Source organism: Mastigoproctus giganteus, chromosome 6, assembly GCF_048544385.1.
Source record: "Mastigoproctus giganteus isolate SK-2022 chromosome 6, ASM4854438v1, whole genome shotgun sequence".
In the NCBI taxonomy this organism is placed as follows: domain Eukaryota; kingdom Metazoa; phylum Arthropoda; class Arachnida; order Uropygi; family Thelyphonidae; genus Mastigoproctus; species Mastigoproctus giganteus.
In genome coordinates this window covers 36,054,351-36,082,348 of record NC_143580.1, presented here as the reverse complement: position 1 = coordinate 36,082,348, position 27,998 = coordinate 36,054,351, and the positions used below count along the sequence as shown (strand labels likewise).

The 27,998-nt window shown below is 35.0% G+C and overlaps 1 protein-coding gene across 1 annotated transcript in view; it reads left to right on the top strand.

The window, feature by feature from the left end:
* The window catches only part of LOC150084162 (uncharacterized), a 72,030-nt gene that overhangs the window by 35,511 nt on the left and 8,521 nt on the right, over positions 1 to 27,998 (top strand). The window contains exons 6-7 of the mRNA XM_090376140.1: positions 2,320 to 2,383; positions 17,290 to 17,356. Of these exons, the coding sequence (XP_090232266.1) occupies positions 2,320 to 2,383; positions 17,290 to 17,356 (131 nt within the window). The remainder of the gene's footprint in view (positions 1 to 2,319; positions 2,384 to 17,289; positions 17,357 to 27,998) is intronic.

The following is a 27,998-nucleotide window of genomic DNA, read 5'->3' as shown; positions in this document are numbered from 1 at the left end:
AACAATATTTATAATATGAAGTATTTTTTCAAATATTTGTACACTACAACGATGGTTTCTGTTTCTGATTAGCCAAACTAAGTAGAAATTTTCCATTTGCTTCTTAGAAAGAGAAGTAAACAGAAAATAAATTCAACTATGAGCATAACCTGAATTCCCCTCTAAATCTATATCTGATTTCAAATTTGGATTTAACCCATCAAAATCTATAAAATTATTTGTCTCTATGATCTTATTTTCTGCTATCCTGCAAACTTTCTTAAAAGCACAAAGTTCTGGTGCATTGAAAATTTGAACAGTTTTGGAGATTCAGATTAAACACTTACATAGAGTAATCCCCCTTGTGTGTCTATCTCCATCTCCATCAAAAATCCATAATAATGAACACACAATGTATAAATGAAACAGCTCAGTAGATTGCAAATAATAGATTGCAAATAATTGATGTAAGTCAACAACGTTTGGGAGTGGTTTAAAAGATTAGCATTAGTAGTGGCAAATGATACAAGAAAGCAAGGCTCGGCATCAGCAAAAAAAAAAAAAAAAAAAAGCCTCTCTAAATCACTTGTCCATTCTTCCTTGATTTGAATTAATGCCCCTGTATATGTGTACCAAATTTAGGAGAAAGGGGGGAAAATTTTGAAATTCTTTGTTATGAAACAACAGTATTGCAGATTAATGTGTAATGATGTCTAATCAAAATAATGTATAATCAAAATTAACAGCTTTATGTAAATCATATCACTATAAGTTACCAGCTCTGCTGGCTTTACAGTCAGTGAAAAAGTGATGTCTGAGAATAATCTGTGATTCTTTAAGAAATTAAAGACAGATTACACTCCATGCAGGTTTAAATGATCATTATTTCACCAATTTCCAGTTCTTGATATACCTGCACACCATGCCACAAATAATATTTAAATATTTAAGATAGGGTTATTCTCTTTATGAGTATTTATGTTTCTAAAAAATTACTGGTTCAAGATTGATGGTATCAGCATTTTGTAAGTGGATTTATCTATTTTTCCTTTATGTGAGAAGTTTAAATTTGGAATTTATCTTTTAGTAATGCAAATGGTCAGCATCTTTATCTGATTTTGGTGTAGGTTATTATACCTTGTTAACCAGCTAGTAATTTTATTCTTCTGAGTTGTTAACTACTATTGCACACTGTTGTTTTTAGCATTAGTAATGTGGATGGGATGATTGATTCTTAATTGAGATATCTTTTTTCTGTTTTTAATAAATTGTTCCAGTTTTTTTTTTTTTTTTTTGGAGAAATTCTCATATTTGTACCTGTGCAAAATTCAAATAAATTCAATATTAGTAGTTACTTTCATTTTTAGATTTATTTCAAATTTGGCAGGGTGTGATGTGTGCAAAATTTGGAAATTACACACATTCTTACCTTTCTAAGTAGTCAACATCTCAAGAAGTTGACTACTTAAGTGAATATTGCATTTCATGTTTTTATCTTTCGTACCCCAGGGGCTCACATCTGAGTATGGGCTTGGCACACCCAGGGTCCTCAGCTGGATATCATCATTCTTCTGTTTCTTGGTGATTCCCTTCTCTCTCTCTCTCTCTCTCTCTCTCTCTTAGGGTAACTTGGGAATTTTTTTTTGGCTGGTGCAGCATAAGTCTCAGGCTTCCTTGCACCATATAGCTAATAATAATAAAACTTCCTGTAAGACTATAGATATTTATAGAGCTATTGGGAAAACAGATAACATTGACCTATAATTTTTGTTTATAGGAAAGTTGTTTATAGAGTTTTCAAATTACATAATGTCGTTATACAATTCAAAACTTCGTATATAGCTAAATACCCACAGAGTAGTGAGCATTTTGAGTGATTGAGTTTCAGTTTCCTAGTCGTTTTTATGTAAAAAGGCTAATAAATCTTTCTAAAGCAACTTGTGTATGACTGCCAATGTTTATAGTAGTGGGAGAGGGAAAAGCAAGTCATCTTGAACAAACAGATGCAATTTAAAATTTTGTGTCAGTGTCTGTTCAGGCTGATACCACTCTTCAAGCACAAAGCAAAATAGTTATGAATATGGTGGCAGGTCACCTGACAGGTTCTTGTAGTTTTTAACAGTTCAAAAATTATTGTAGGCTTATGGACTTAGCAGATATTTGGGGATACTTTGGTCTTATGTGGTAGGATGACTATCTAGTAGTCTTCTATATATTAATGGAAGAGGTTCTTGTAGATTCAATGGATATTCATGTGATGTTATATCTATTGTATATTAAATTATATAGTATTTTAACCAATGATGTAAAAATTTGTTAACCAGTATTTCATATCTGTAGGTCTCAATTTGAAGATCAACTGAATCAGTTAAGTGAGCTTTTTGTAAATGCTGTTTCCCTATATGTGAGTATAGTTTAATGTGAAATACTATATATAAGTTTTTATACAGAATATTTATTTAATATTAAAATTATGGTATATATGGAAAGTTATTTCATGTTAATGGTAATGAACAGTTTGAGATTTATTGTATCAAATCATTCTAAATTATAAAAATGATTTTACAGTTAGTGGTAATTCTATAGATAACAGATTATGTGGTAATCATGTAAGTTACTCACCTTAAACTGTACAGTTCCTGTTTCTTTAATTTTCAACACAAAGGTTAATGGGAAATGAGTACATATAAAAAAAAATAACCCTGTATATAACTCTCTAGAGATTAATAAAATTGTATAATGGAAAATATAAATTAGCATACTGTTCACACTTTTTAGTATACATCTAGCCTTTTTTTTTTTTTTTTTATAGTTTTAGTCAAGACTTGACTAAGACTTGCTGTCTTTGCAAGTGGTCAAAACTTTTTATTTAGCTTTAGTTTTCACGAGATGCAAATGTATATTGTGGGTATAAGTGCACTTCGTAATGTACAAATGTGAAGTGACACTACAGCTGATGTAAGAGTTTGCTGTAGTGTAGCTTTATGAATTGTGATCAGCCCAGAGCATCTGTAGAGAGATATATAAATGCATCATACTAAATGTAGCAGAGAGGTGTGTAGAATTAAATTTTACGCTAGGAAGGAATAACAATAACTAATATGTGTGCAGGTATTACATAATTTCTTTGTTATAATAATAAATATGAGAGTTACTGCAATATCCAAATAGGAGATATTTTTTCAATTTCCGGGATAAAATCAGATAAATTAAAATTACATTAAATTAAAAACAGCGAATTTAAATAAATAAATAACCTAAAATACCTCGATATGCTCATACTTCCCATACATGAACCCTCCAAGCAAACCCAAATCTCCTTCCAGGAAGGATATTTGGGTTTTAATAATAAAAGATATAACATTTTATTATTTTAAATGTTATTTTAAAAAAATAACATTTTATTTTTGACGGAAATGTGCTTAGTCTTTAGTGTGTGGGTTATCTGATGTCTTGGGGCTGGTTAATGTCGGCGTGTTCTGGTGCTTGGAGGGTTCATGTACGGGAAGTATGAGCATATCGAGGTATTTTAGGTTATTTATTTATTTAAATTCGGTGTTTTTAATTTAATGTAATTTTAATTTATCTGATTTTATCCTGGAAATTGAAAAAAGAACTTCTATTTGGATACTGAGGTAACTCTCATATTTATTATTATAATTAAGAAAAGGGAGATAGATTGAGATTTTCATCTCTTAGTATTTTAGATAATTTCTTTGTTAAAATTTAAGGATAAGTACTCCTTAGTTACAAAAAAAAGTGTGGAGGGTGCAATAGTATGCTTTATTTATATAAATTCTGGATGAATTTTGTAGTTTTGGGAGAGAGTTTGTCTTTTTCCAGTAGGAAATTTTGCAACTAATAGTCACTGTCTTCTCTTGTGGTAGAATGCAAAAGTTGGTGCACTGGTTTTGATTAAAACTTATATAGCTATTTTTGCGATTAATTTATCGTATCAGTATTCAAGAACTATATGAAGCATAAATTCTTCAGGTTCTTTTGAGGAAGATTTCTAAAACTGGTACTAAATGGGAAATTTTTAGTGAACTTATGAATTAAGTATTCTTCCAAAGCATTTAGAGAAGCTGATACCAAAGTCTTTCACAAACTTCTCTTACAAAGTCTCTCCACTCTCTGTCTCATAGATGTTCTGTTTCTGCTGTGTGCCTTTTCTATAAAAACTTCCGTGGGCACTGCTCTTCCAAACTGGCTTCTATAATTCCCTCTCTCTTCCAAATCCATCCAAATGTGTTGCCACCAGCCAACATCAATTTACTGTCCTACTTCAATCTCACAGAGCCAACTTCTCTTTTTTTCTCATTAATCCCTTCAACTTCTGTTTTCTGGAACAACCTCCCTTCACATGTATTCCCTGAAAATTACAATTTACAGAAATTCAAGTCTAATGTAATAGTAGTAATGGCATGTGATGCAAGAAAGCAAATGTATGAGTTTATGCAGCATCAGCCAAAAAAAAAAAAAAAAGTCAAGTATCTTCTTTCATCATCTCAACCCACACACATACAAAGTACTATAGGATGTAAAAAAAAAAAAAAAAAAACCAACAACAAAGATTAAAAGTATGGTATTATGATCTTGTGTAATTCCAGCATATTGGCTAGGACTTATAAATTACTTCTGGACGTACTGTTTTCAAGTTGTCTAACTCAGACTTCTAACATCAAACTGACTTTACTTAGGCATTTTAAACAGGAATATATTCTCCCTCAGTGATAATATTTTATGGATGACAGAAAGATTGCATTATAGTGTATATAATGTAGTGTTGTATAGTAGTAGTGTTGTATAGTATGAATCAGAGCTGTAATACTCAATATGTTCTACGTTGATAATAATATTAGTAAATTAATAAGAGGAGTTTACCTCATATAGTACGTGGAACACTTCCGTATGATACCCTCCAGAAATTAAAACGGAAAAAACGAAAAAATCGACAACTTACCGGTACATTAAAGTAAAATATAAATAATTAAATAATTAAAGTAAAATATAAATAATTAAATAATCAATTTAACACAATTCAAAATCAATTCAAAACAATTAAAATTCAAATTAACGCAATTAAAAGAATCTAACGAAAATATTCAAAACGATTTTCCTTCCTGAAGCTGACAATGCTTTTCGACCGACTGTCGTGATCACAGGAATGAAAATTACCGAATCAGGCTAAACCTGCAACTTAAATAGTGATTATATGTCTTCGCGCATGCGTGTAAAGTTCCACGCATCGGAGATCAAATATGGCCGCCGAACATTAACAGAATTCTCGTGTAATTTAATTTCAACGGTTTCTGTAATTAATAGTCGCGTATAATTACGTTGAATGTTAAGTATTTTGGCCTCGTTAAATAAAAAAGTATGTTTTTCGTTAATGGCATGAAACGCTAATTCTGACGCTGCTGAACGAGAAGCACGAACTGAGGCTTCGTGTTGATTTACACGAATATTAAGAGAAAACCGCGTCGAGCCCTGGTAAGACGAGTCGCAATCACCGCAAGAAATGTTGTATACCAGATCATTAATTTGTGTTGCGAACGCGGAAAGAACCGAGCGATTGTTCAGTATAGTGTGTAACTTCCGTATAGGCCTAGCTATAATTTTAAATTCGGTATCTTTAAAGAATCTGTTAAGTTGTTTGTGCCACTGTTCAACATATGGGACAGAAATAAAGTATTTTTTGATATTACTATTGTTGATTGGTGTAGTATTTTTTATCCTATCCTTAGCTTGTACCCTAATTCGATTTATTGTGTTAATGGGATAACCCCTGTTCAAGAATCTGCTAGTTAATATTTGTATTTCTGAGTCCAAAGCAGAATCCGTCGTTGAATATTTATAGGCATTTAGAAATTGATTAAAGATAATCGATCTTTTGTAGGTGAACGGGTGGTAGCTATTATAATGAAGAAGCATACCGGTGTTTGTGGGTTTTCGATAGATGCTAAATTGTATTTTGTTCGAGTCACGGGTAAGCGTGAAATTTAGAAAGTTTAATGACTTAGTATCCGTATCTTCCCTTTCCAATGTAGTCTAGAATGAAAATTTAGCGTGAAATTTAGAAAGTTTAATGACTTAGTATCCGTATCTTCCCTTTCCAATTGAGTCTAGAATGAATATTATTAAACGAATGTAAAATGTCTTGGATAGTACTACTATCAGTAATAACTAGAACATCGTCTAAATACCTCCCATAGTATGTGATACGGGAACGAAAAGATGTCAAATGTATCTGCTCAATCGTTGAGAGATAGATCTCTGACATTAAGCCACTCATACTTTTTTATTTAACGAGGCCAAAATACTTAACGTTCAACGTAATTATACGCGACTATTAATTGCAGAAACCGTTGAAATTAAATTACACGAGAATTCTGTTAATGTTCGGCGGCCATATTTGATCTCCGATGCGTGGACCTTTACGCGCATGCGCGAAGACATATAATCACTATTTAAGTTGCAGGTTTAGCCTGATTCGGTAATTTTCATTCCTGTGATCACGACAGTCGGTCGAAAAGCATTGTCAGCTTCAGGAAGGAAAATCGTTTTGAATATTTTCGTTAGATTCTTTTAATTGCGTTAATTTGAATTTTAATTGTTTTGAATTGATTTTGAATTGTGTTAAATTGATTATTTAATTATTTATATTTTACTTTAATTATTTAATTATTTATATTTTACTTTAATGTACCGGTAAGTTGTCGGTTTTTTCGTTTTTTCCGTTTTAATTTCTGGAGGGTATCATACGGAAGTGTTCCACGTACTATATTGAGGTAAACTCCTCTTATTAATTTACTAATATTATTATCAACGTAGAACATATTGAGTATTACAGCTCTGATTCATACTATCTAATTAATTTTCAAACTCTTATTGACTATTTCATTCACTTCCTGTCTCTCCAGTAGTATACAATCGATACACACAATTATGGGAGATTTTTTGAATGGCTTGGTACAAAATTACATTAAATCTACACTAAGGTACTCGGCCCAAAGTTACCATATTTCTTTCCTAAAATATTGCCTTCAAAACAACATCGTTCCGAAGTTTGCCAGGGTGAATTTAAATCAAAAAATTTCAGGCATAAAACAACTATCACTGGCGACATCACGTAATATTGTTAAGCTTGCCTTAAAATCTCGATATTCGGATAAACAAATATACCTTTCCCAGGTTAGGAAGCTTCGCGATAAATTAAAAAATTATCTACATCCGAACGATTGGTCTGTATTGAAGACCTCCATAGATTTGCGACGGGAAGCACAAGCCTCAGAAATAAAAAACAGACACATTAATAAGTTGCAAACATTATCGAATAGTTCAAGACACGTTCATGCGAATTCTAACACATTGTCGCGAGCTTGCGACCAAGTTCACACGAGTTGGGTGACATCCCCCCCCACAGACACATAACGCACTACCACAGAATATGTCGGCTAGTTCACGAACACCCCCTCACCCAGTATCCAACGAATCAACATATCAACAGGTTACATATCTTTCCTCGTGTACACTATCGCAGGACCAGATTTCACTTTTATCCAAAGGATTAAATTATAATTTACCACCTCGTAAGCTACCAAAAAAACAATGCGTAATTGATATTGCATTTGGACTTCGTAGTGTTCCCCAAAAAGATGTATTTATTCAACAAGTTAACCAAGTAGTAAATAACATAAAAGAAACGCGACTTCCTAAATTGAATACACATGACAGTTCAGCTTTACGAGAACTTCGAGAAAATAAGGACATTATTATACAGAGGGCAGATAAAGGAGATACAGTGGTAATACTAGATAAACATGATTATATTAATAAGTTAGATTCAGTTGGGTCTGATACCTCCACTTATCGTGAAGTGGACCCGGCACTGTTTACCAATTTGGTAAATCAATACAATAAAACGTTAACCACATATCGTAAAAACGACTACATTACTATGGTTCAGTTGAAGGAATTGAAGTCCAGAACATACAATATTCCTGCACTTTTTGGTCAGGTAAAATTACACAAGCCTGGATTTCCGATTCGACCTATTGTTTCCTACAGGAACTCGGCATTTTCAGCTTTAGCCACACATGTATATAATATTATAAAACCTTTTAGACAGGTTATACAATTTGGGATTAAGAATTACGATACATTATTTAATAATCTTAAAGACTGTAGACTCGGCGACAATGATAATTTATTCTCATTAGATGTTACCTCATTATATACGAATGTAAACGTTGAATACACATTAGATATTATTTGGGATATGTTAAATAAAAACTCGACACCGATTAATTATACGAAGCTGCCCATTAAGGAAATTTTTCACTTAATTAAACTATTAGCTGAGGCTAACTACATCACCTTTCGAGACAAGGTGTACAAACAAATTTTTGGATTACCAATGGGTTTGAGCCTGAGTGGCTTAATGTCAGAGATCTATCTCTCAACGATTGAGCAGATACATTTGACATCTTTTCGTCCCCGTATCACATACTATGGGAGGTATTTAGACGATGTTCTAGTTATTACTGATAGTAGTACTATCCAAGACATTTTACATTCGTTTAATAATATTCATTCTAGACTCAAATTTACATTGGAAAGGGAAGTACGGATACTAAGTCATTAAACTTTCTAAATTTCACGCTTACCCGTGACTCGAACAAAATACAATTTAGCATCTATCGAAAACCCACAAACACCGGTATGCTTCTTCATTATAATAGCTACCACCCGTTCACCTACAAAAGATCGATTATCTTTAATCAATTTCTAAATGCCTATAAATATTCAACGACGGATTCTGCTTTGGACTCAGAAATACAAATATTAACTAGCAGATTCTTGAACAGGGGTTATCCCATTAACACAATAAATCGAATTAGGGTACAAGCTAAGGATAGGATAAAAAATACTACACCAATCAACAATAGTAATATCAAAAAATACTTTATTTCTGTCCCATATGTTGAACAGTGGCACAAACAACTTAACAGATTCTTTAAAGATACCGAATTTAAAATTATAGCTAGGCCTATACGGAAGTTACACACTATACTGAACAATCGCTCGGTTCTTTCCGCGTTCGCAACACAAATTAATGATCTGGTATGCAACATTTCTTGCGGTGATTGCGACTCGTCTTACCAGGGTTCGACGCGGTTTTCTCTTAATATTCGTGTAAATCAACACGAAGCCTCAGTTCGTGCTTCTCGTTCAGCAGCGTCAGAATTAGCGTTTCATGCCATTAACGAAAAACATACTTTTTTATTTAACGAGGCCAAAATACTTAACGTTCAACGTAATTATACGCGACTATTAATTGCAGAAACCGTTGAAATTAAATTACACGAGAATTCTGTTAATGTTCGGCGGCCATATTTGATCTCCGATGCGTGGACCTTTACGTGCATGCGCGAAGACATATAATCACTATTTAAGTTGCAGGTTTAGCCTGATTCGGTAATTTTCATTCCTGTGATCACGACAGTCGGTCGAAAAGCATTGTCAGCTTCAGGAAGGAAAATCGTTTTGAATATTTTCGTTAGATTCTTTTAATTGCGTTAATTTGAATTTTAATTGTTTTGAATTGATTTTGAATTGTGTTAAATTGATTATTTAATTATTTATATTTTACTTTAATTATTTAATTATTTATATTTTACTTTAATGTACCGGTAAGTTGTCGATTTTTTCGTTTTTTCCGTTTTAATTTCTGGAGGGTATCATACGGAAGTGTTCCACGTACTATATTGAGGTAAACTCCTCTTATTAATTTACTAGTAGTGTTGTATAAATTCATTCTGGTAAATTCAAAAAATAAGAACAACTGATTGTGATTGAATTGTATAATGAAATGTTATAAATCATACTTGTATGTTGCCAAGAGGAATCCTGCTATATTAGTTTTTTTTTTTTTTTTTTTTTTTATGTGAACCCCAAACACGAGAGGTATTAGAACCTATAGTACTTAGTACCATGCTTGGGTTGGAGGTTGAGAAGACGAAATAAGATATTTGTTGACATTGGACTTGAACTTCTGTAGATTGTAATTTTCAGGAAATACATATGAAGGAAGATTGTTCCAGAAAATGGCAGTTGAATGAATAAATGAGGAAGATGAAAAGTTGGTTCTGTGGGTTTGAAGTTGGACAGTAAATGGATGTTGGCTGGTGGCGGCACGTGTTTGGACTGTTTTGAAAGAGAGAGCAGGAATTATAGAAGCCAATTCAGAAGAACAGTGTCCATGGAAGTATCTGTAGAAGAGGCATGCAGCAGAAACAGTACGTCTATGAGAAAGAGAGTGGAGAGACTCTGTTAGAGATGAATCATTAATTAACCTAACTGCCCTCTTCTGAATGGAATCAAGAAGCCTGAGAGAGGTTTTGGGGGCACCACCCCAGATGTGGGAACAATATTCCATGGCAGGGCGGATTTGCGATTTATACAGAGTGAGCAGCTGTTTGGAAGAAAAGTAACGCCGAGAGCGAAAGAGAAAACCAAGTTTTTTAGATGCAGAGGAAGCAATATTTGTAATGTGCTTGTGCCAAGAGAGATTAGAAGTCAGGGTAATCCCCAAAAGAGATATATCATTTTGCCTAGAAATCGGAGTGTCACTAAAGATAAGCATAGGAGCAGAAGAATCCTTTTTGCGAGATATAAGACAAGACTGAGTTTTAGAAGGGTTGAAATCAACTAAGTTGTCTTTGCCCCACTGGAGAATTACCTGAAGATTGGCATTTAAGGAATTGGTAGCAGATTTGAGAAGTTGAAGCTGATTGAGCAGGACAAGGTTTCTCAAAATGGAAAGTGGAATGCAGTGTGCTATCATCGGTAAAACTATGGATAGCATTTCCAGTCAATGGAAGAAGGTCATTAATATACAAGAGGGAAAGAGTGGGGGAAAGAACTGAACCTTGGGGGACACCGGCATTAGTGGAGAAGTTAGAAGACAGAGAGCCATCTACCATCACCCTCAGTGAGCGATCAGAGAGAAAACTGGATAACCAATTACTAAAAACAGTTGGCAAACCATAAGATGGAAGCTTGTTTAGAAGACCTTTATGCCAAACACGATCAAAAGCCTTTGAGATGTCAAGAGCAACTACTTGTGTTTCACCGAACCTTTCCATTGAATTAGTCCATAAATGGGTAACATAAGCCAGAATATCACCAGTGGATCGACACTGACGGAATCCATACTGGTGATCGTTGACCAGACGGAAGGTTTCTAGGTAGTTTAAAAGTTGGCGGTTAATTGATTTCTCCATTACTTTAGAAAGAGTAGAAGTAATTGCAATGGGACGATAATTGGATGGGAGGGATTTGTCACCCTTTTTAGGAACTGGCTGGATATGAGCAAATTTCCAAGCAGAAGGAAAAACACCTTTGGAATAAGAAAGTGAAAAAAGGCGGCAAAGAATAGGAGTAAGTTCAGGAGCACAGGTTTTGAGAACAAGTGGAGAAATACCATCAGGACCTGGAGCTTTCTTAGCATCAAGATTCATCAAAATCCTTCTGATATCCTTTTGACGAAAGACCACAGGAGGCATTGAATGGAGCGTGTTGGGAATGGTGGGAGGTGTTTTACCAAGATCATTAATACATGAGCTGGAAGAAAAATGGGTTGCTAGCAGGTCAGCTTTATCCTTGGCTGAAGTGACAACAGAACCATATGGTTTGGACAGAGGTGGGAACAGAGATGGGCAAAAGTTGCGGCCAATAGCTTTGGCAAGAGCCCAGAATGCTCGGCTACCATTAGGGCAAGCAGCAAGTTTTCTACTCTTAGCCTGTTCAAACTCTAGTTTGGACTGATTAATAACTGCTTTACAATTGTTGCGAGCTTTGGTGTAGGCAGAAAATGACACTGAAGAATTAGAAACAAGCCAATTACGATATGCAACATTCTTCTCTTGAACAGGCTTAGCACATTTATTGGAAAACCAAGGTTTAGATAAAGGACGAGATTTTAAAGTTGAGTGTGGGATAAAGGATTCCATTCCTGCAAGAATAATTTCACTGACTCGATCTAAGCAAACGTTGACATCAGAAGTTTTGAAACAGTAATCCGACCAAGGAAAAGAAGAAAAGAAGTCTCGCAGGTCATCCCATTTTGCATTCTTGTAATGCCAAACAACACGAGGTTGCGAATAGCCATGAGATAAAGGTTCCATTGGAGAAGAGACAATAACCAAGTTGTGATCTGAAGTGCCTAAAGGACCTCTCACTTCAGCCGTGTACTTAGAAGGGTTGTTTGTGAGAAAAAGATCAAACGTATTGGCTGTATGATTAGGATTGTCCGGTATTCTTGTAGGTAAATGAACAATCTGTGTAGGTCATTAGTAATTGCAAAAGCCTCAGCATCTCGACCTGCTGGGTCGGTGTGACTAGAAAATGGAAGCCAGCTGGAGTTGTGAACATTAAAATCACCAAGGAAAATTACCTCACTGTTAGGAAAGTTGGACTGGAGAAAGTCAAGTTGCAAAGTGAGGAAGTCAAAGAGCTCCAAGTGATTAGTGGAGTTGGGAGAACGGTAGAGACAACAGATGAATTTGACACAATGAGGTAGAGAGATTTTAAGCCAGAGAAGATCAAAGAGAGGAGATTCCAAATTGCCAAGTCTCTGACAGGGAATATCAAAACAGACATATGCACAAGTACCATCTTTGAGGCGAAAGGAATCATACAACGAATAATTTGGGCATCTGAGATGAGCAGTAGTTGAATCAACTGATAACTGAGATTCTGTCAGAAAAAGTACATGGGGTTTGGCAGACTGCAAGTGGAAATGGACATCGTTGAGATTAGAATTGAGACCACGTATATTTGTGAAATGAATTAGGAAGTGCTTGGGAGGTTTAAATCTTTTTGCAGATAAGCTTGCTCTATTAGTTTGACAATTCATGGTGTATTCAATGATAAGAAAAAGTGGGTGGGACATGTACGAAGTAATGAAATTTTTGGATATGGCGTACACGTGGTAAGAATATACCCAGATCCTTGACATAACGTGGCCTCGACAATGCTCCCCGCATACACACTTCTCTGACTCCCTCCAGTCACTATGTGGCAGAGTAGAGGTAGCAAGATTATACACTAGCTGATCCGGAAGCCTCCTAGAGAGTTACCAATAGGTTCGGTCCGGTGTACTAACTAGCGGCCGGCCTGCGAACACCGCTTTAGAGCTGTACCCTCGAAATGTAAGGACTATTGGATCTCGCCACGACGTTCATCATAACTTCAAAAGTCATCAATCATATTGCATGATGGAAGAGATAGGGAAGGGTTGACCGGAACTTAGCTCTAGAAACTGAACATGGGTTCCACCACTTCAAGCCTCCAATAAGCAAAGTGGTGGTATTGCACCGGTTGATGAGAGTCATCTACCACCTAGTACTGCCTGGTAACATAGAGGGTTGGCGTTCCTCCATGTGGTGTGGGCGCCACACCTTGAACCCTGCTTACGTTGGTTCATTCCTGGGTGGTCACCCACCATGTACTTGTGCATGGAGGTTATACCCAGGATTACTAACAGTCCCACTATCGTGAAGGTGCAAGCAGAGGATTTGGCTGTCACAGACCGTCCGGACTTCGCCGAAATTGGGTCCACTTGACTTGAGTGTCACCCGAATATCAGTTCCATCAGCATTTTATATTCCCAGGTAGCAAGTACAGCTTGTATGGCATATCTGAGAGAATGTCTGTGACAACCTCAAGGACTCAATTTATATTTAAGAGTTTATATTTAAGAGCTGATAACATCTGTAAAGAGCCCAAAAGAAGGGTTTCCTGAGTTTTAACACTTCAGTTATTGTTATTGGGATATTTTAATTATATCTGGCTGCCACAGCCAAGTGGTCAACCATGAGGATACAAACATGCATGCACTTCACTTTGATTGACCATAGTTCAAGCCCACGACTACTAAATATGGTGCTATTTCTTGTATTCTCTCTGTTTTGTAAACTCCTTTGACCATATAGTTATTCCAGAGTATAAACAGAAAATTCATTTTGTAAATATGCATTGCTGTTAGTAATTGTTTTATTACACAGAAAACATACCTGCCAACAGTAGTGTAGCAAACTTTTGTGGAGCCCCCATGCAAAATTTGATTTTGGGGACTCAGGATTCATGACTCTTTGTTAGTCTGTTCTGTACTTTTGTCTCTAATTTTCAATTGTTTCGACATAAGAATGTCAGGGTGATTAGGGCCCACTTTGGCTGGAGCCCTCAGAAGTTGACAGCAGAGGTGTTAGCATGCATGCTATCCCATCTGCTGACAGCTTCTGTGGCTTCCCCATAAAATGCAGAAAATAGAAAACACAGAAAACATTTGTCCTTTTATGGTTTTTATTTCCTTTTTTAAATCAATTTGTGTTGTCTATTTTATTACTCACAATAAAACAAAAGCATTTGCTAAGTAGCGGCATTACATAGATGTCTTTTTTCAAGAGTGAATTGTTTTACAGGAAACTTACCATTAAATGAAGATTCTCTTTTTTATGAGTTTCAGTAAATTTGTGTCAGATTTATCGATACTAAACAGTAAAATAGATAGATATTGATACATGGATCACAGCTAATCTGTGAACCATGTATCATTATCTTTTTTTGTCAAAGTGTTTTGAAAGAAGTTTATTTCTTAATCATTTAATTAAATTGTTCCTTATTTTACTACCACTGGCATTTGTAAACTATCCCTTACACCAGAGAAACACAATCTAAAATAAATAGACTTGTTCCATGTGTTCTCCCTTCTGAGATAGATTCAGTTTAACCCCTATATGGATTATCCCGAGATATCTCGTTTTTAGTTTTAAAAGTTATTTGGAACTACACGAAATATATCGGGATACAATAATACCTCCAAATTTAGGACTGAACCGTATTTTATCTGGCTAATTTTGCATTAGGCAGGTAAATCCCGAGTTTTCTCAGGATTTTCTTACGACTGGCTTTCGTTTTACTTATATTGTACAGCAATGTCAGAACAGTAGCACATGTTCCTGTGCCACCAGTAAGCAAAATATAATTTGCCATCCTAAATGCAGAATAGTGAACCCACAAAAATAATTCACAAAAACAACATCGAAAAATATTTTGCCGCCCTCTTGAACTGCCGCCCGTAAGCGACACTTACCGCGCCTGTCCACTTGTGGCGGCGGCCATGTGTCAGAATATAGTTAGTTTGCGATTACTGCTTGTGCGTTCCACTTCATTTTTTAAATTTATTTATATAATGAGTAATGAAGACTTTTTCTGTGCCTTTCTTTTAGTTCAAGCGCTAATTTATTAAAAAAAAAATCTGTATAATTTGCACACTTTTTAGATAGCTCGGGATAGCCCAAATGGGGTAATTATTCCCATGTATTTTCTATGAAAAAATTAATAATAATAAATGCAAAAAAACTATACAATGAGTATTCGCATGATGCATACTTTTAATCTGTAAAATAAAAATCGATCTGTTATTACACATTTTCCAGAAAAAAATGTTCCGGGAAGTTGTTAAAGAAACAATCTAGTCCAAAGAAATAATTTAGTTTATTTCTGTTTACTAGATGGTGAAATTTGTGATTTGCTTTGGCTATCTTGTTCTCCTTATATAAAAGAAAACTAACTATATTCTGAGTCAGTCAATATATATGATGCAGAAACTTACCAATTTTACAGAAACTTAATCAAAATTTGTGAAAAATCAAATTTTTTTTTCTTGATTTTTGAAGAAACCTGACCCGATGACAACAAACAGAAGTTATTTTTGAAATCAGCATTAGAAAATGATTCAGAAACACCCTTTTCTGAGAAAATATCGGCACATTTTTTTCAAAATGCAGAGTAGTGTAATTTGTCTATATAGGTAACCAAATTATCTCAATTTTGTTAAGGTAAACAATTTTTCTGCCATATTTCAAACATTCAGAAGGCCTGAACTTTTAATTAAGAAAATATATCCTAACTTAAATAGCAGATAAGATGGTGAAAAATGCAAAGTCAAAATTAACTACCATATCTTGTTTGCAAATCTATTGCTTTCACTTCATGTTTCCAAAATAAGCTAACAGTTATTGGTGAACATCAACCTTGTAGACAGAAACCAAGTACAAGCGAAAACCATACTAATAACAGAATTTCATATACAAGCCTTCTGGGATCACTCGATAACATAAGGACTGATGTTTTGATAAGTGGCAAGTATCAGATAATCCTTACGTAGTCTAACCAATAACTATACCAGAAAAAATACCATACACTACCACATCCTTAGCTCTTCTGTGATTCATGCATGCTTGCTTTGCTTGCACATGGCAGAATCTTCCATGTTTACCATACACAATGTAGGCCTAAATTTCAGAGGTGAAATGAAGTGGAAGAGAATGAAGTAAAAGGAGTGAAAACTGACTATCTAACCAAAGAGGACACACACAAATAACAGGACTGAAGGAACCACAAAATGGCTCCTTCCTGTTATTTTTGTTTTCTCTTTGGTTTACCTCAATATAAACTTGGGACTATCCATACATTGTAGTACTGTGTTTGCAATTAGCAATGCATGACAAAATTCTATTAGCACTATACTATTATTGTTAGGTTTAGCTTCCTCTCCAAATTTTCCTAAAATATCCTTTGTAGATAAAATTGTAATTTCCCACCTTGTATAATTTCTAATTGCTGTTCTTTTTGCTGCTCTTTCTTTCATATTAAAAGAACTTTTCTATTTAATTTTTTTTTTTTTTTGAGCCTTTAGTTGACCATATTCATAGACAATTTCATCACCAAACTTTCCATTTAAAATTTATCCCACTTATTATTATTAGCCATATGGTGCAAGGAAGCCTGAGGGCCAAAAACATTTTTCCGTGTTACCCACACAGATAGACAGAGAGAAAGTAGAAAGGAATCACCAAGAAAGAGAAGAATGATGATATCCAGCGCTCAGGACCCGGCACGCCCTTACTCACCAGATGTGAGCCCCTGGGGTTAAATTTAACTGATAAATAATCCTTCCAAACCAAGTAAACTTGCTACTACCTTTCTTACACTATGTTTTACTTGCATCTAGTAAATAAATATAAACTTGGATATTATTTCATTCGACAATAGGTGTTTCTCAGTACTGGATTATTATGTGTATAACAAATTAGGTAATTTTTACTGAAATTTCCTGCTAAATAAAATGTTTTCTTTTTTATTTTTCTTTCTACAAGTCAGAAAAAAGAGAAATATAATATAAAAACCTGAAATATCATTGCACTGTGACTTTATAATCTATTATGTGTTTCATTATAGACAGACCAAGGCCTTCAGGAGGAGGAAAATAGACTTATACAAAATACAAAACAGTTACAAACCAAATGTAAGTATTAAAATTCTTCAACTTATTTTAAATAAAAAAAAATAATAAAAAAACTTGCATATATTTCCCTAAATTATCCAAAAGCATATAGATCATTTTTGCTATTTTTGAATTAGGATTCATATTTTTTGTTGTAGAATGCAAATATTTTATTTTTTAAATCTGTAGTAGAGTCAGTTCCGCTATAACACGCATTTTCGCAACATGAATTTGTTCCAACGCGACTGATATATTAGATAACAATGTGACTATAATGCAATTTTTGCGTTGGCTCATGCGTGGTTTCATCTGCAAGTAACACCAGGTGAATGTAAAACCCAGCACCAAGTTGAATGTAGTCACCTGCGCAGCAATACATACAAGTTTACGAAGTTTTAAAAAAGTCAAATGTGTGAGAGCTATATTTCCCATTTACTGTAATTGTATTGGTCGGAGACGCTGTTATCAAACTTATCATTCGCTGTATTCACAATATTTTCTGTTTGAACAGAAATTTTGTGAGACGGGATAGCGCAAGTGGAGGAGCACATTTTGGAGGTCACTACCATAAAACAATTTGCAGTTCCTGGTTTATTGGGCTTTCTGTTAGCGCAGCATAATTATAAACAGGTAGCAAACTTGATCTTATTGCATTTGCAGTAATACCAATAGCTGGAATTCTGAGTTTTTACGTAATGGTAAGATGTGTTTCACCTTCCTCTTCAATCATAAAAAACATAAATTTTCAGAATCTTCTCTTTTGTGCTTGCTGTGTTTGTCATTATTGATTGCTCATCTTTTTTACCATTTTAAATTTTACAATGCAAAAAAAAAAAAAAAAAAAAAAAGATGTCAGTGAACAGAAATATCAATCAAACAAACTTCATATCTTGTCAAGGTTAAAGTGCTATATTTATTGTAATATTTATTTATTTATTAGAAATTTAAGTTGTTTAAACCTGTGTTAGCAATATTATTGAGTTTCTAACTTTTTTTTTACTATTTTACTTACCTGACTGAACATTTTTTTTTTTTAGTGCTCTGCCCCATCCCTATTTTTTCCATAAGTCCTGTTGTTTTTAATGCGTGAAATACCATAATGCGGAGATTTTTAGGAACACATGTACCATGTTATAGCAGAACTGACTGTATATAAAACGAATTTTATGTTGCAAATGATTCTTACTTTGTATGTTAAGCCATGCAGCCCATACTGAAATTTTTTTTTTATTTAGCTACATGAATTCATAAAACATATTTAATCAGTAAAAATTCATAAATCCACGATCTTGAACATGAAAAATATATGTGCACATACATCCTCCAGAAAAGGTTAACAACAATATTAGTAGTTCTATGGCATCTGGCAAGACTAAAGTAAATATATTTGATTTTGTGATAATCAGTAGACCAAATTGTCTAAATTACATATGATGTTCTTGCTGATACTATTCTAACAAAAAAAAAAGATAATCAAGATAGCATGTTTTCTCTCTATTGACTTAGTTTGACATCAGTAATACCAATTTTTATGAAATTAAATTACCTATATATAAAAAAAAATGTTCTTGTTTATACTCCAGCATGATCACCAGGTCAGTAGAGTTTACAATAAATCAATCAATACGAATTGTTAATCATATTTAGCAGTCACGGGCTCGAACCCCGGTCCCTTTGAGTGCGGTAGCACCCATTCAAAGAGCGTGTGCTACTGCACTCGTGCTCCTGACCAATCAGCCACGTCATGATTGGAAGAAGGAAGGAAAACTCTAGAATGCTAGTGATAAGACAGTATGTCTTCTTTCAGGCTTAAAGTTATCATAAAATGAATACTTAGAATAACTGGAAAAAATCTCAGAAGTGAGAACTCCAGAATGTCAGTGAGATGGCATGCTCCTTTACTAAAGTCCACCCAATAAAGTTGGATGAACTTTAGTAAAGGAATTTATTCCTCACTATGTTGGGTGGACTTTAATAAAGTCCACCCAATGTAGTGAGGAATAAGTCATGCATCATATAAAAAAATATAAGAAGTAAGAAGTAGAAAGAGAAATTCAGGTAAGAAGTAGAAAGAGAAATTCAGCTGCCAGTGCTCCATTACTTCAATTAGTGAAAGAAGAATGTAATGTTTCAATAACCTCAACTCAGCAATGCTTCATTTAAGCAGCTATTGCCCCTATGCTATGACCTATAAGAAAACACATTCCTGACCATTATTCAAAACTGTTGGAAAAACAAAAAAAAGGAACCAAAAAAGTACTGACAGAAATATAAATACCCACAATCAGCACCTCTAGTGAGGGCAAAGTATATAATAATTTATTTAAAACTACAAATAGTAAAGGTTCCCTGCAATTACTAAAATACAAATTGACTAAACTGATATTAAAAAAAAAAAAGCAAAAATTTGAAAGCTGGAATAGATTAAGAAAGACAGTTATGTTAGACCTAATGAAATTAAATAAACAAAGCAAAAGAATAGAAGTGAAAATTCAAAGGGCCAGGGAAATGATGTCTCCTTTACTATTATAAAGTTACCACAGCTGTAATATAAATTTAGGGAAAAGATAAAATAGGAAATTCTAGGGAAAGTGTGTAAAGCAGTAAAGTTGCCAAAAAACTAACCAAAAATGTGGGAAACAGCAAAGACTGAAATGTGCAGAACACAATGATGAGCTAACTTGAACGCAAGAACTGAAAGGACATTGTTATCAAACAGAAAATGACTATGTAATTTCCAACATACAAACACACAGATTGTTAAAACATACAAATTGTTAAAATCCCAAAAAAATAGAACAGGAAGCATTGCCACAAGTGCAGGGCAAAGAAGAAGAATGGCAAGTTCAAATAATAGCATTAAAAATAACTGCGTGGGGAATAAGTGCTTGAAACATACGAGAATAAAGAATAAATGCCTTTTATTGGGGTTTATCTATAAATTTATGCTCTGTATAGTGTGTTTGGAGTTTAGCCATATTCTGTTTGATTTCACCATGTCTGATAACAGATCATTCTAATTCAGTTTTTCCAGTTAATACATGGTCATGCTCTGAATATATCAGTCTTTGTTTATTCCCACACTTTTGGCTAATTTAAGCAACTTTACTGCTTTTGTGGACTTTTTACTCATTACTTTTTCCCTAGAAATTTACTATTTTGTCTTTTCTATAGATTTATATTACAGTTGTGATATCTTTGAACTATTAAAAGAGACATTGTCTCACTGACCTTTTGAGTGTTTTCATTTCTGGTATTTTCTTAGTTATTCCTATATTTTCCATTTCACATGTGGCAGACTTTCATTTCTGTTTTATTCTTTTTTTTTTTTTTTTTTTAATTTAGTGTACAAATTTCTTCAAACTGTCAGTTCTGTTAACCTTTATGCATGATATTATGTCTCAGCTTTATTCTTTGCAGTGTTTATTTAATTTCATTGGGTCCGGCCTAAGTCTTTTCTAATCTGTTCTGATCCAAATATTTTTTATTGTCAGCATGTGATTTTGCTCGCAGTGTTCCTACTTTTAATCCACTTTGCTGCCTGGCAACATTTCACGTTATTTTTTATTATTGTCACATTTTAAAATTTCTTTTGGTTTTTCTTTTTTAAAATTTTAATATATTTTAGTTAATTTATATTTTAGTAATTACAGGGCTGCCTTCATTATTTTAAGTTTGAAATAGAATTATTATATACTTTATTTGTACTGGAGGTGCTGTTTGTGGGTATTTAAATTTATGCCAGTGCCTTTTTGGTTCTGTTTCACTGTTTGGGTACTGGGCAGAATGCATTTATTTACAGGTTGTTGTAGTGTAGAGGTAATAATAGCTACTTAACATGCACAAGCTTTGAGTTGAGTTTTCAAAATACTAGTTCTTTCTTCACCCACTTAAGTGCCTTTCAGCTGTCTCCCAAAGAGATGGGCATTGGCAGCCAAATTTCCCCTTCTACTTTTTCCTAGGTATTTCCATTCATCCCTTATATATGATGCAGACTGTTAGGCAGACTATTTTATTCTTCTCTAAATTCATCATTTCAGCTCATGACAGCCTTAAACTAGTAAAGGAGCATATCATCTTACTGGCACTTTGGTGTTTTCTCTTCTGGAATTTTTTCCTGTCATTATGTGTATTTTATTCAGTGATAACTAAGTCTGAAGGGAGACGTATCATCTTGTTACTGGCATTTTGGAGTTTTCTTACTTTTCCTTCCAATCATTCTATGTACTTTATATATAGGCAGACTTTGTTTCCTTAAAAGTTGGTATTATTGGTGTTAAACTTTAAGCCAGAAAGTTTAACACCGAGAGAGAGAGAGAGAGAGAGAGAGATGACATCTTGATTGACTTTTTCAACTATCATTTCCCATTTTTCCAGCATTGGCAAGAATATCACATCTGTCTTACTCCTGACCTCAATAAAAAACATTTATAGTTTGTCTTAAAGTAGCTTGACAACTCAAATCTTTTTCTGAAACAATGACATTCTCATTCAATGTTTGGGAGGGAAATTTCTTTATCAATACAAATATCATTTGTGTATGCAACAAATTTCTTAGTTGGCAAAGTTGAAGTGATATGTGTTTTCTAATATCAGTCAAACTGTTAATTTAGTTTGGATGGCAGTCAATCTAGTGCACTTGTATTCTAATATCTTGTTTTCACAGCGGCAGCCCCCAAGACAGAATGCGCTGGTCCCAAAGGAACTAGTAGTTGTTGGTGACTCTATTGTCAGGGAAACGGGAAACATGCTTTGTAAAAAGGATAGGTGGAACAGAACCAGGATATGTCTGCCAGGGGCAAAGGTTGATGACGTTGTAGAGCGGATATCATCTTTTAAGGGCACAAAAGGTGATATAGTTGTACACGTTGGCACTAATGATATTAAGAGTGGGAGACAGGCGGAATTACTTAACAAGTACAGATCACTGCTGAAAAAAAGCCAGGAATTAGGGTTGAATTTGAAATTGTCTGCAATTCTGCCCAGACACGATAGGAGAGAGTATATGATGAGAGCCCTGTCGATCAATTCGGCCCTGGAACGATTGTGCAAGCCTCAAGGGGTACAATTTTTTTTTCAGCCTGGTCTGTACTTGTTAACAGGAGGGGATTGGATACACTTAAATAGAAAGGGTGCAAGAATGTTTGCTGATGCTATCGAGGCAGTGTTAGGTGGGTCGGAAAACTGCTAGATTGGGGGGATACAAGGACTAATACATTAACAGTAGCCACTGGCAGAGGTGAAAGTGATTCTTGCACTGCTTCTATTGGAATGAGCGGCAGCCTGGAAAATAAGATGCAGGATATTTCAGAGACCGCTGGGAATCATTGGGGTACAAGTAAACACATGGGTTGTGTTAGGGGGTAGCTAAGAAAAAGAACAGGTGCATGTATACTTGCGTGTACACCAATGCTAGGAGTTTAGTAAATAAATTTGATGAATTTGAGGTATTGCTCAAAATATCAAAGGCAGATATTGTTGGGATTTCAGAGACGTGGTGTCACACAGATATAAGGAATGCAGAACTGGAATTTGGGGAGTACAACTTCTACAGAAAAGATAGACAGGATAGGAAGGGAGGAGGGGTTATGCTATTAGTTAAGAAACACATAAAATCCAAGAAAGTGAAGCCAGTTGACATCACTGGACAGTGCAGTGTCGAGTCAGTTTGGTGTGACATAAGCAATGGAAGATCAAAATTGAGAGTAGGAGTGTGCTATAGGCCTAATGACTCTGATGAGTATAATAAGAAACTGTACAGGGAAATAGATTGGGCCAGTAAATCAGAGAGCCTTATAATGGGGGATTTTAATTTCCCAGATATTGACTGGAATTTGGGGGCTGGTCACTCACACACTAGCAAGGCTTTTGTGGATTTATTGGATGATTGTTTTCTACATCAGAATGTTTGGGAGGCAACTAGGGGGAGTAATACTCTTGATTTGATTATCAGTAGTGATTCTTCATGCATTAAGAATCTGCAGATAAATGAACCACTAGGTGGCAGTGATCACAGTGTGCTGAAGTGGGATTTACTCAAAGAGGTAACTACCATTAGGTGTAAAGGGAAGGGTTATTGCTTTCGTAAAGGTGACTATGATGGACTGAGACAGTATTTAAATTCTATACAGTGGGACCAACTGATGATGTTACCAACAGCAAATTCAAAATGGGAAGCATTCAAAGAACTTATCTTGGAAGCTACTAGGCTTTACATACCAACTAAGAAATATTGTTCATGGTTTAGGCCTAAATGGATGTCAGATGAATTAATGAGACATATGGCAGAGAAGAAAAATGCATGGGATACATACAAATTAACACGTGACACAGAAGCCTATGATAGATACAAGTTGATCTGTAACCAAGTTACAAAGGAGGTTAGGCAGGCGAAGGCAGATTACGGGATATCTTTGGCCAGGGATGCAAAGAAAAACAGCAAAGAGTTCTTTACTTATGTAAACTCTAGAAGGAAGGGGATGAATCAGATTGGTCCACTTGATATCGATGGGTCAACTGTTGATGATCCTGCTCAGGTAGCTAAGAAACTAAATGAATATTTTGCATCGACATTCACACATGAGGAGTTATTCAGTGAGGGGAATGCCAGAGGTGTATTCAACTCTGGTAGTAAGCTAAAGAATCTTGTAATAACTGAGAGTAAAGTGGAGGAGAAATTGTTGAAGATAAACCCAAGAAAGGCAGATGGGGTGGATGGGATCTATCCAGTTATATTAAAGGAGGCAGCAAAGGAAGTAAGCAAACCCTTAGCCATAATTATGAGAGCTTCCTTGGACTCAGGGGAGGTACCCATGGATTGGAGATGTGCAAATGTGACCCCAATTCACAAAGGAGGATCAAAGGCTGACAAGTAATTATAGACCTGTGAGTTTAACTTCTGTTCCCGGAAAATTAATGGAGGCACTGGTTAAAGAAGCACTGCAGGATCATCTAGACAAGATTTCAGTTATAGCTCGGACACAGCATGGTTTTGTTAAGGGGAAGTCTTGCCTGACCAATTTAATTGGATACTATGATGCAGTCACAAAAGAACTGGATGCAGGGAATAACTTTGATATTATATACTTGGACCTTAGAAAGGCTTTTGATACTGTTGCACATGGAAGACTGCTGCACAAATTGGAGCAGTGTGGCATTGGAGGCAAATTGCTGCTATGGATAAAGGGGTGGTTGAGGGGGAGAAGACAAAGAGTGGTAATCAATGGACACTGCTCATCGTGGACTAATGTTATTAGTGGAGTGTCTCAGGGTTCAGTATTGGGTCCATTATTGTTTTCTGTATTTATAAATGATATTGGTGATGGTATATCAAGCTTAATGTCCAAGTTTGCAGACGATACGAAGGTTGGCAGGGTTGTCTAGGACACTACTGACACTATGCTGCTGCAACAGGATCTGGAAAAGTTGAGCAGATGGGCTGAAAGGTGGCAAATGAAGTTTAACATTGACAAATGTAAAGTATTACATATGGGAAACAGCAACCTCAGAGCAACGTATCAACTCTGTGGTACTACACTGACAGTGGTAGAGAATGAAAGGGAACTGGGCGTGGTTGTGCAGGCAGATATGAAGTTCTCTGAGCAGTGCAGACGGGCTGCAAGAGTAGCTCATGGTGTATTGTCAATGATATATAGGAATTTTTCTAGCAGGGATAAGGAGGTGATTATTCCCTTGTATAAGGCAATGGTCAGACCACACCTAGAGTACTGTATACAGGCCTGGAGGCCTCATTTCAAGAAGGATGTAGAGCTGCTGGAACGAGTACAGAGAAGGGCAAAAGATTAGTGAATGGAACAAAGGGGTGCTGCCAACCGGGCTAGCCGAGTGGGTAAAGTACCTGCCCGGCAACCCAAAGGTCGCGGGTTCGATTCCCGCCTCGGGCTTGGATCAAAGTACTGCAAAAACCTTGGGAGGTGCAATATGGCCACAGCAGCCGATGCGCCAACAACTACCAAATCAAAAAAAAAAAAAAAAAAGGGGTGCTCTTACGAAGAAACGCTTAAGTTTTGCAAATTAGTGTCTGGAGACTAGGCACCAGCAAGGTGATCTGACAGAGGTGTATAAAGCCTTGAATGGTTTGAGCATGCTCAATGCTGATGGGATTCTTCCTCTTGCTCAGAATAATCACCTGAGAGGGCATAAATTCAAATTGAGGAAAGACAGATGTAGGATAGACGTGCGGAAATTTGCCTTTAGCCAGCGGGTGGTTCGTTGGTGGAACAGACTTCCATCCCTTGTCGTGGAAGTTGATAACCTAAATAAGTTTAAGGCTCAGCTGGACAGGTATTTCGAACGAACAGAGGGGTGAAGTGGAAGTGGTTATTTGTTATTTATTTATTTATTATTTTTTTTTTTTGTTTTGGCTGATGCTGCATAAGCTTGCTTTCTTGCATCAAATGCCTCTACTAATGCTAATATCAGTGAAACTGTTAATTTTTTGGATGGCAGTCAGTCTAGTGCACTTGTACTGCTCCTGCAAAAATTCAGAGTAGTACTCCAAAGGCAAATAACATGTTTGTTTGGGGTGTAGTGGGCTGGGGTGTAGAATAAAGACATTCCAGTTGATAAACTTTCTTTTTTAAATTAAGCTGAAAGCACTGTGCTTGTTAAGCTTTCAAAAAATGTTAAGGTGTTTGTTGCAGATTACAGGTTCAAGCACATCTGTAATTAATTGTGGATTCCAAGGAGAAGCAATGAGAATTATTGTATGTTTGCATGTGTATAATAAATGTTTGACAAATACTGTATTTAATCTTGTTTCTCTTGCCAAATATTAGTATTCTGGTTGTTAATAATTTCCAGTTCAAGCAACAAATGCTACCATGGTTGACTTTACTAGAGTTTTTAATGTCAAACTCAAGCTGTGATGTGAATGTTTTGTTGATAATCAAACTCCATGTTGTATACTCTCATTAAACTTAAAGCTTAGAATTGTGCTACCAGAAAAATGAGAAATACCAGAAAAATTGAGAACTACACAAACAACAAAGTTTGTTGTTTGTGTATTTCTCATTTGTAGGACCGGCATATAGTTTACCTTGGGACACTTTCCAGATCATAGCATTCAAAGCTTTAAGTTGGAAAACAAAAGAAAAAAAATTGCTTGTTTTTTCAAGTTTATGTGACATTGTTGGAATGACAGTAATTGAGTCATGATTAGGTTGCTCCCCAGCAGTACATTCATCATGCTGATTTGTTTGTTTTATTTTTAATTAAGGCTTTTAACTTTATTTTAATGTTTGCAAAACTTTTCTGTAGTGAGTAATAAGCTGTTAATTTCACTGTTGCTTCATGCTTTATTAAACAGTATATAATCTTTCTACAGTAGTTTGTAATCTGCACACTTTATCACCAGCAATTCTGTACGACATTGGGTTTCAAAAATCTGGCGAGAGCTAAATCACAATGTTGCCAGATGTATGAGGTTACACTGTGATATTAAAATGCATAACAAATAAATAATAGAAAATAGATTAACTGCCACTCATCTGCTGGTAGTTTCCATAACAGTATATAATATCACAGTCAAAAGACACCATGTGGAAAAGACCCGAGTTCGAGTCCCATTGGTGATGGGAGAAATTTTTGTAGGCTTTTTTCACAATGTAGCTGAGTTAGTTGGTCTCAGACAAGGGTAGCATGGTTTTTCTTCCACCAAATAGAAAATTGACCCCTGAACACATGAAATTTACAGACAATATATATACAAGGAGCAATATGGTCTTTGTTGCTGATGCTCCTAAAATTCCTACAACAACAACAACAGTCAAAAGAAGATACTCAAAATAATTACCATCTTGGTAACATAAATTTACGTTTCGTCATGTTTGCCGAAACGCAATGAAAAGTTCATGGTTATTGAGGTCCCCCATTAAAAAAATAAATAAATTCTTCTAACATGTGGGTGTTGTTTGCAAAGATGGTCTTTAGGCATATCATTAGTCCTCTTTTCTTCAAGGAAACAAAACAGTTATTATGATGAAAACTTAATAAATATATCACTACATATGGAAAATTCCTTGAAAAGGAGTGATAGTATGATCATTATGTTTATATGATTCTTTGTTAAAAAAAAGTTCATTTTAACATTGAACAACTCTTAAAAATGATAAAATTTAGTTAATGTACATATAATTCCACTAGAATATATGAAAATATTTTTAACTTTTCTGTGTTTACTTAATTTGTTGCTTAATACAAGTCTTAAGAGAAACCAGTTAACAGAAAATGAAAATAGCAGACTTTCCATGAATTATAATAATGCATTTTAAGTCACTGTTTTCTAATGTAGTATGAATGTTATTATGATTTTACTGAAGGGAGGTGTGACCTTGTTTAACACATCATCCATGCTCATTTTCTGTGAGGGCAAGAACTGTTGTTTGAAGAGCGGAACCTGTTCAATGCAGATTTGCATCGTATAACAAATAATACAAAACTGACCAACAAGTTCAAAAGATTTATTGGCCTACATAGCAGAGGTTCCCAAACTTCTATATCTTGTATACCTTTAAAATACAGGTAGTTTCTGAATTTCCGAGTTGATTTGTTCCTAGCGAGCACTCATAAAGCAGGAATTTATTTCCCATAGACAATGTTAAAAACAGGGGTTACTTTCTCAACAATGAAATTAGTTAGCTAA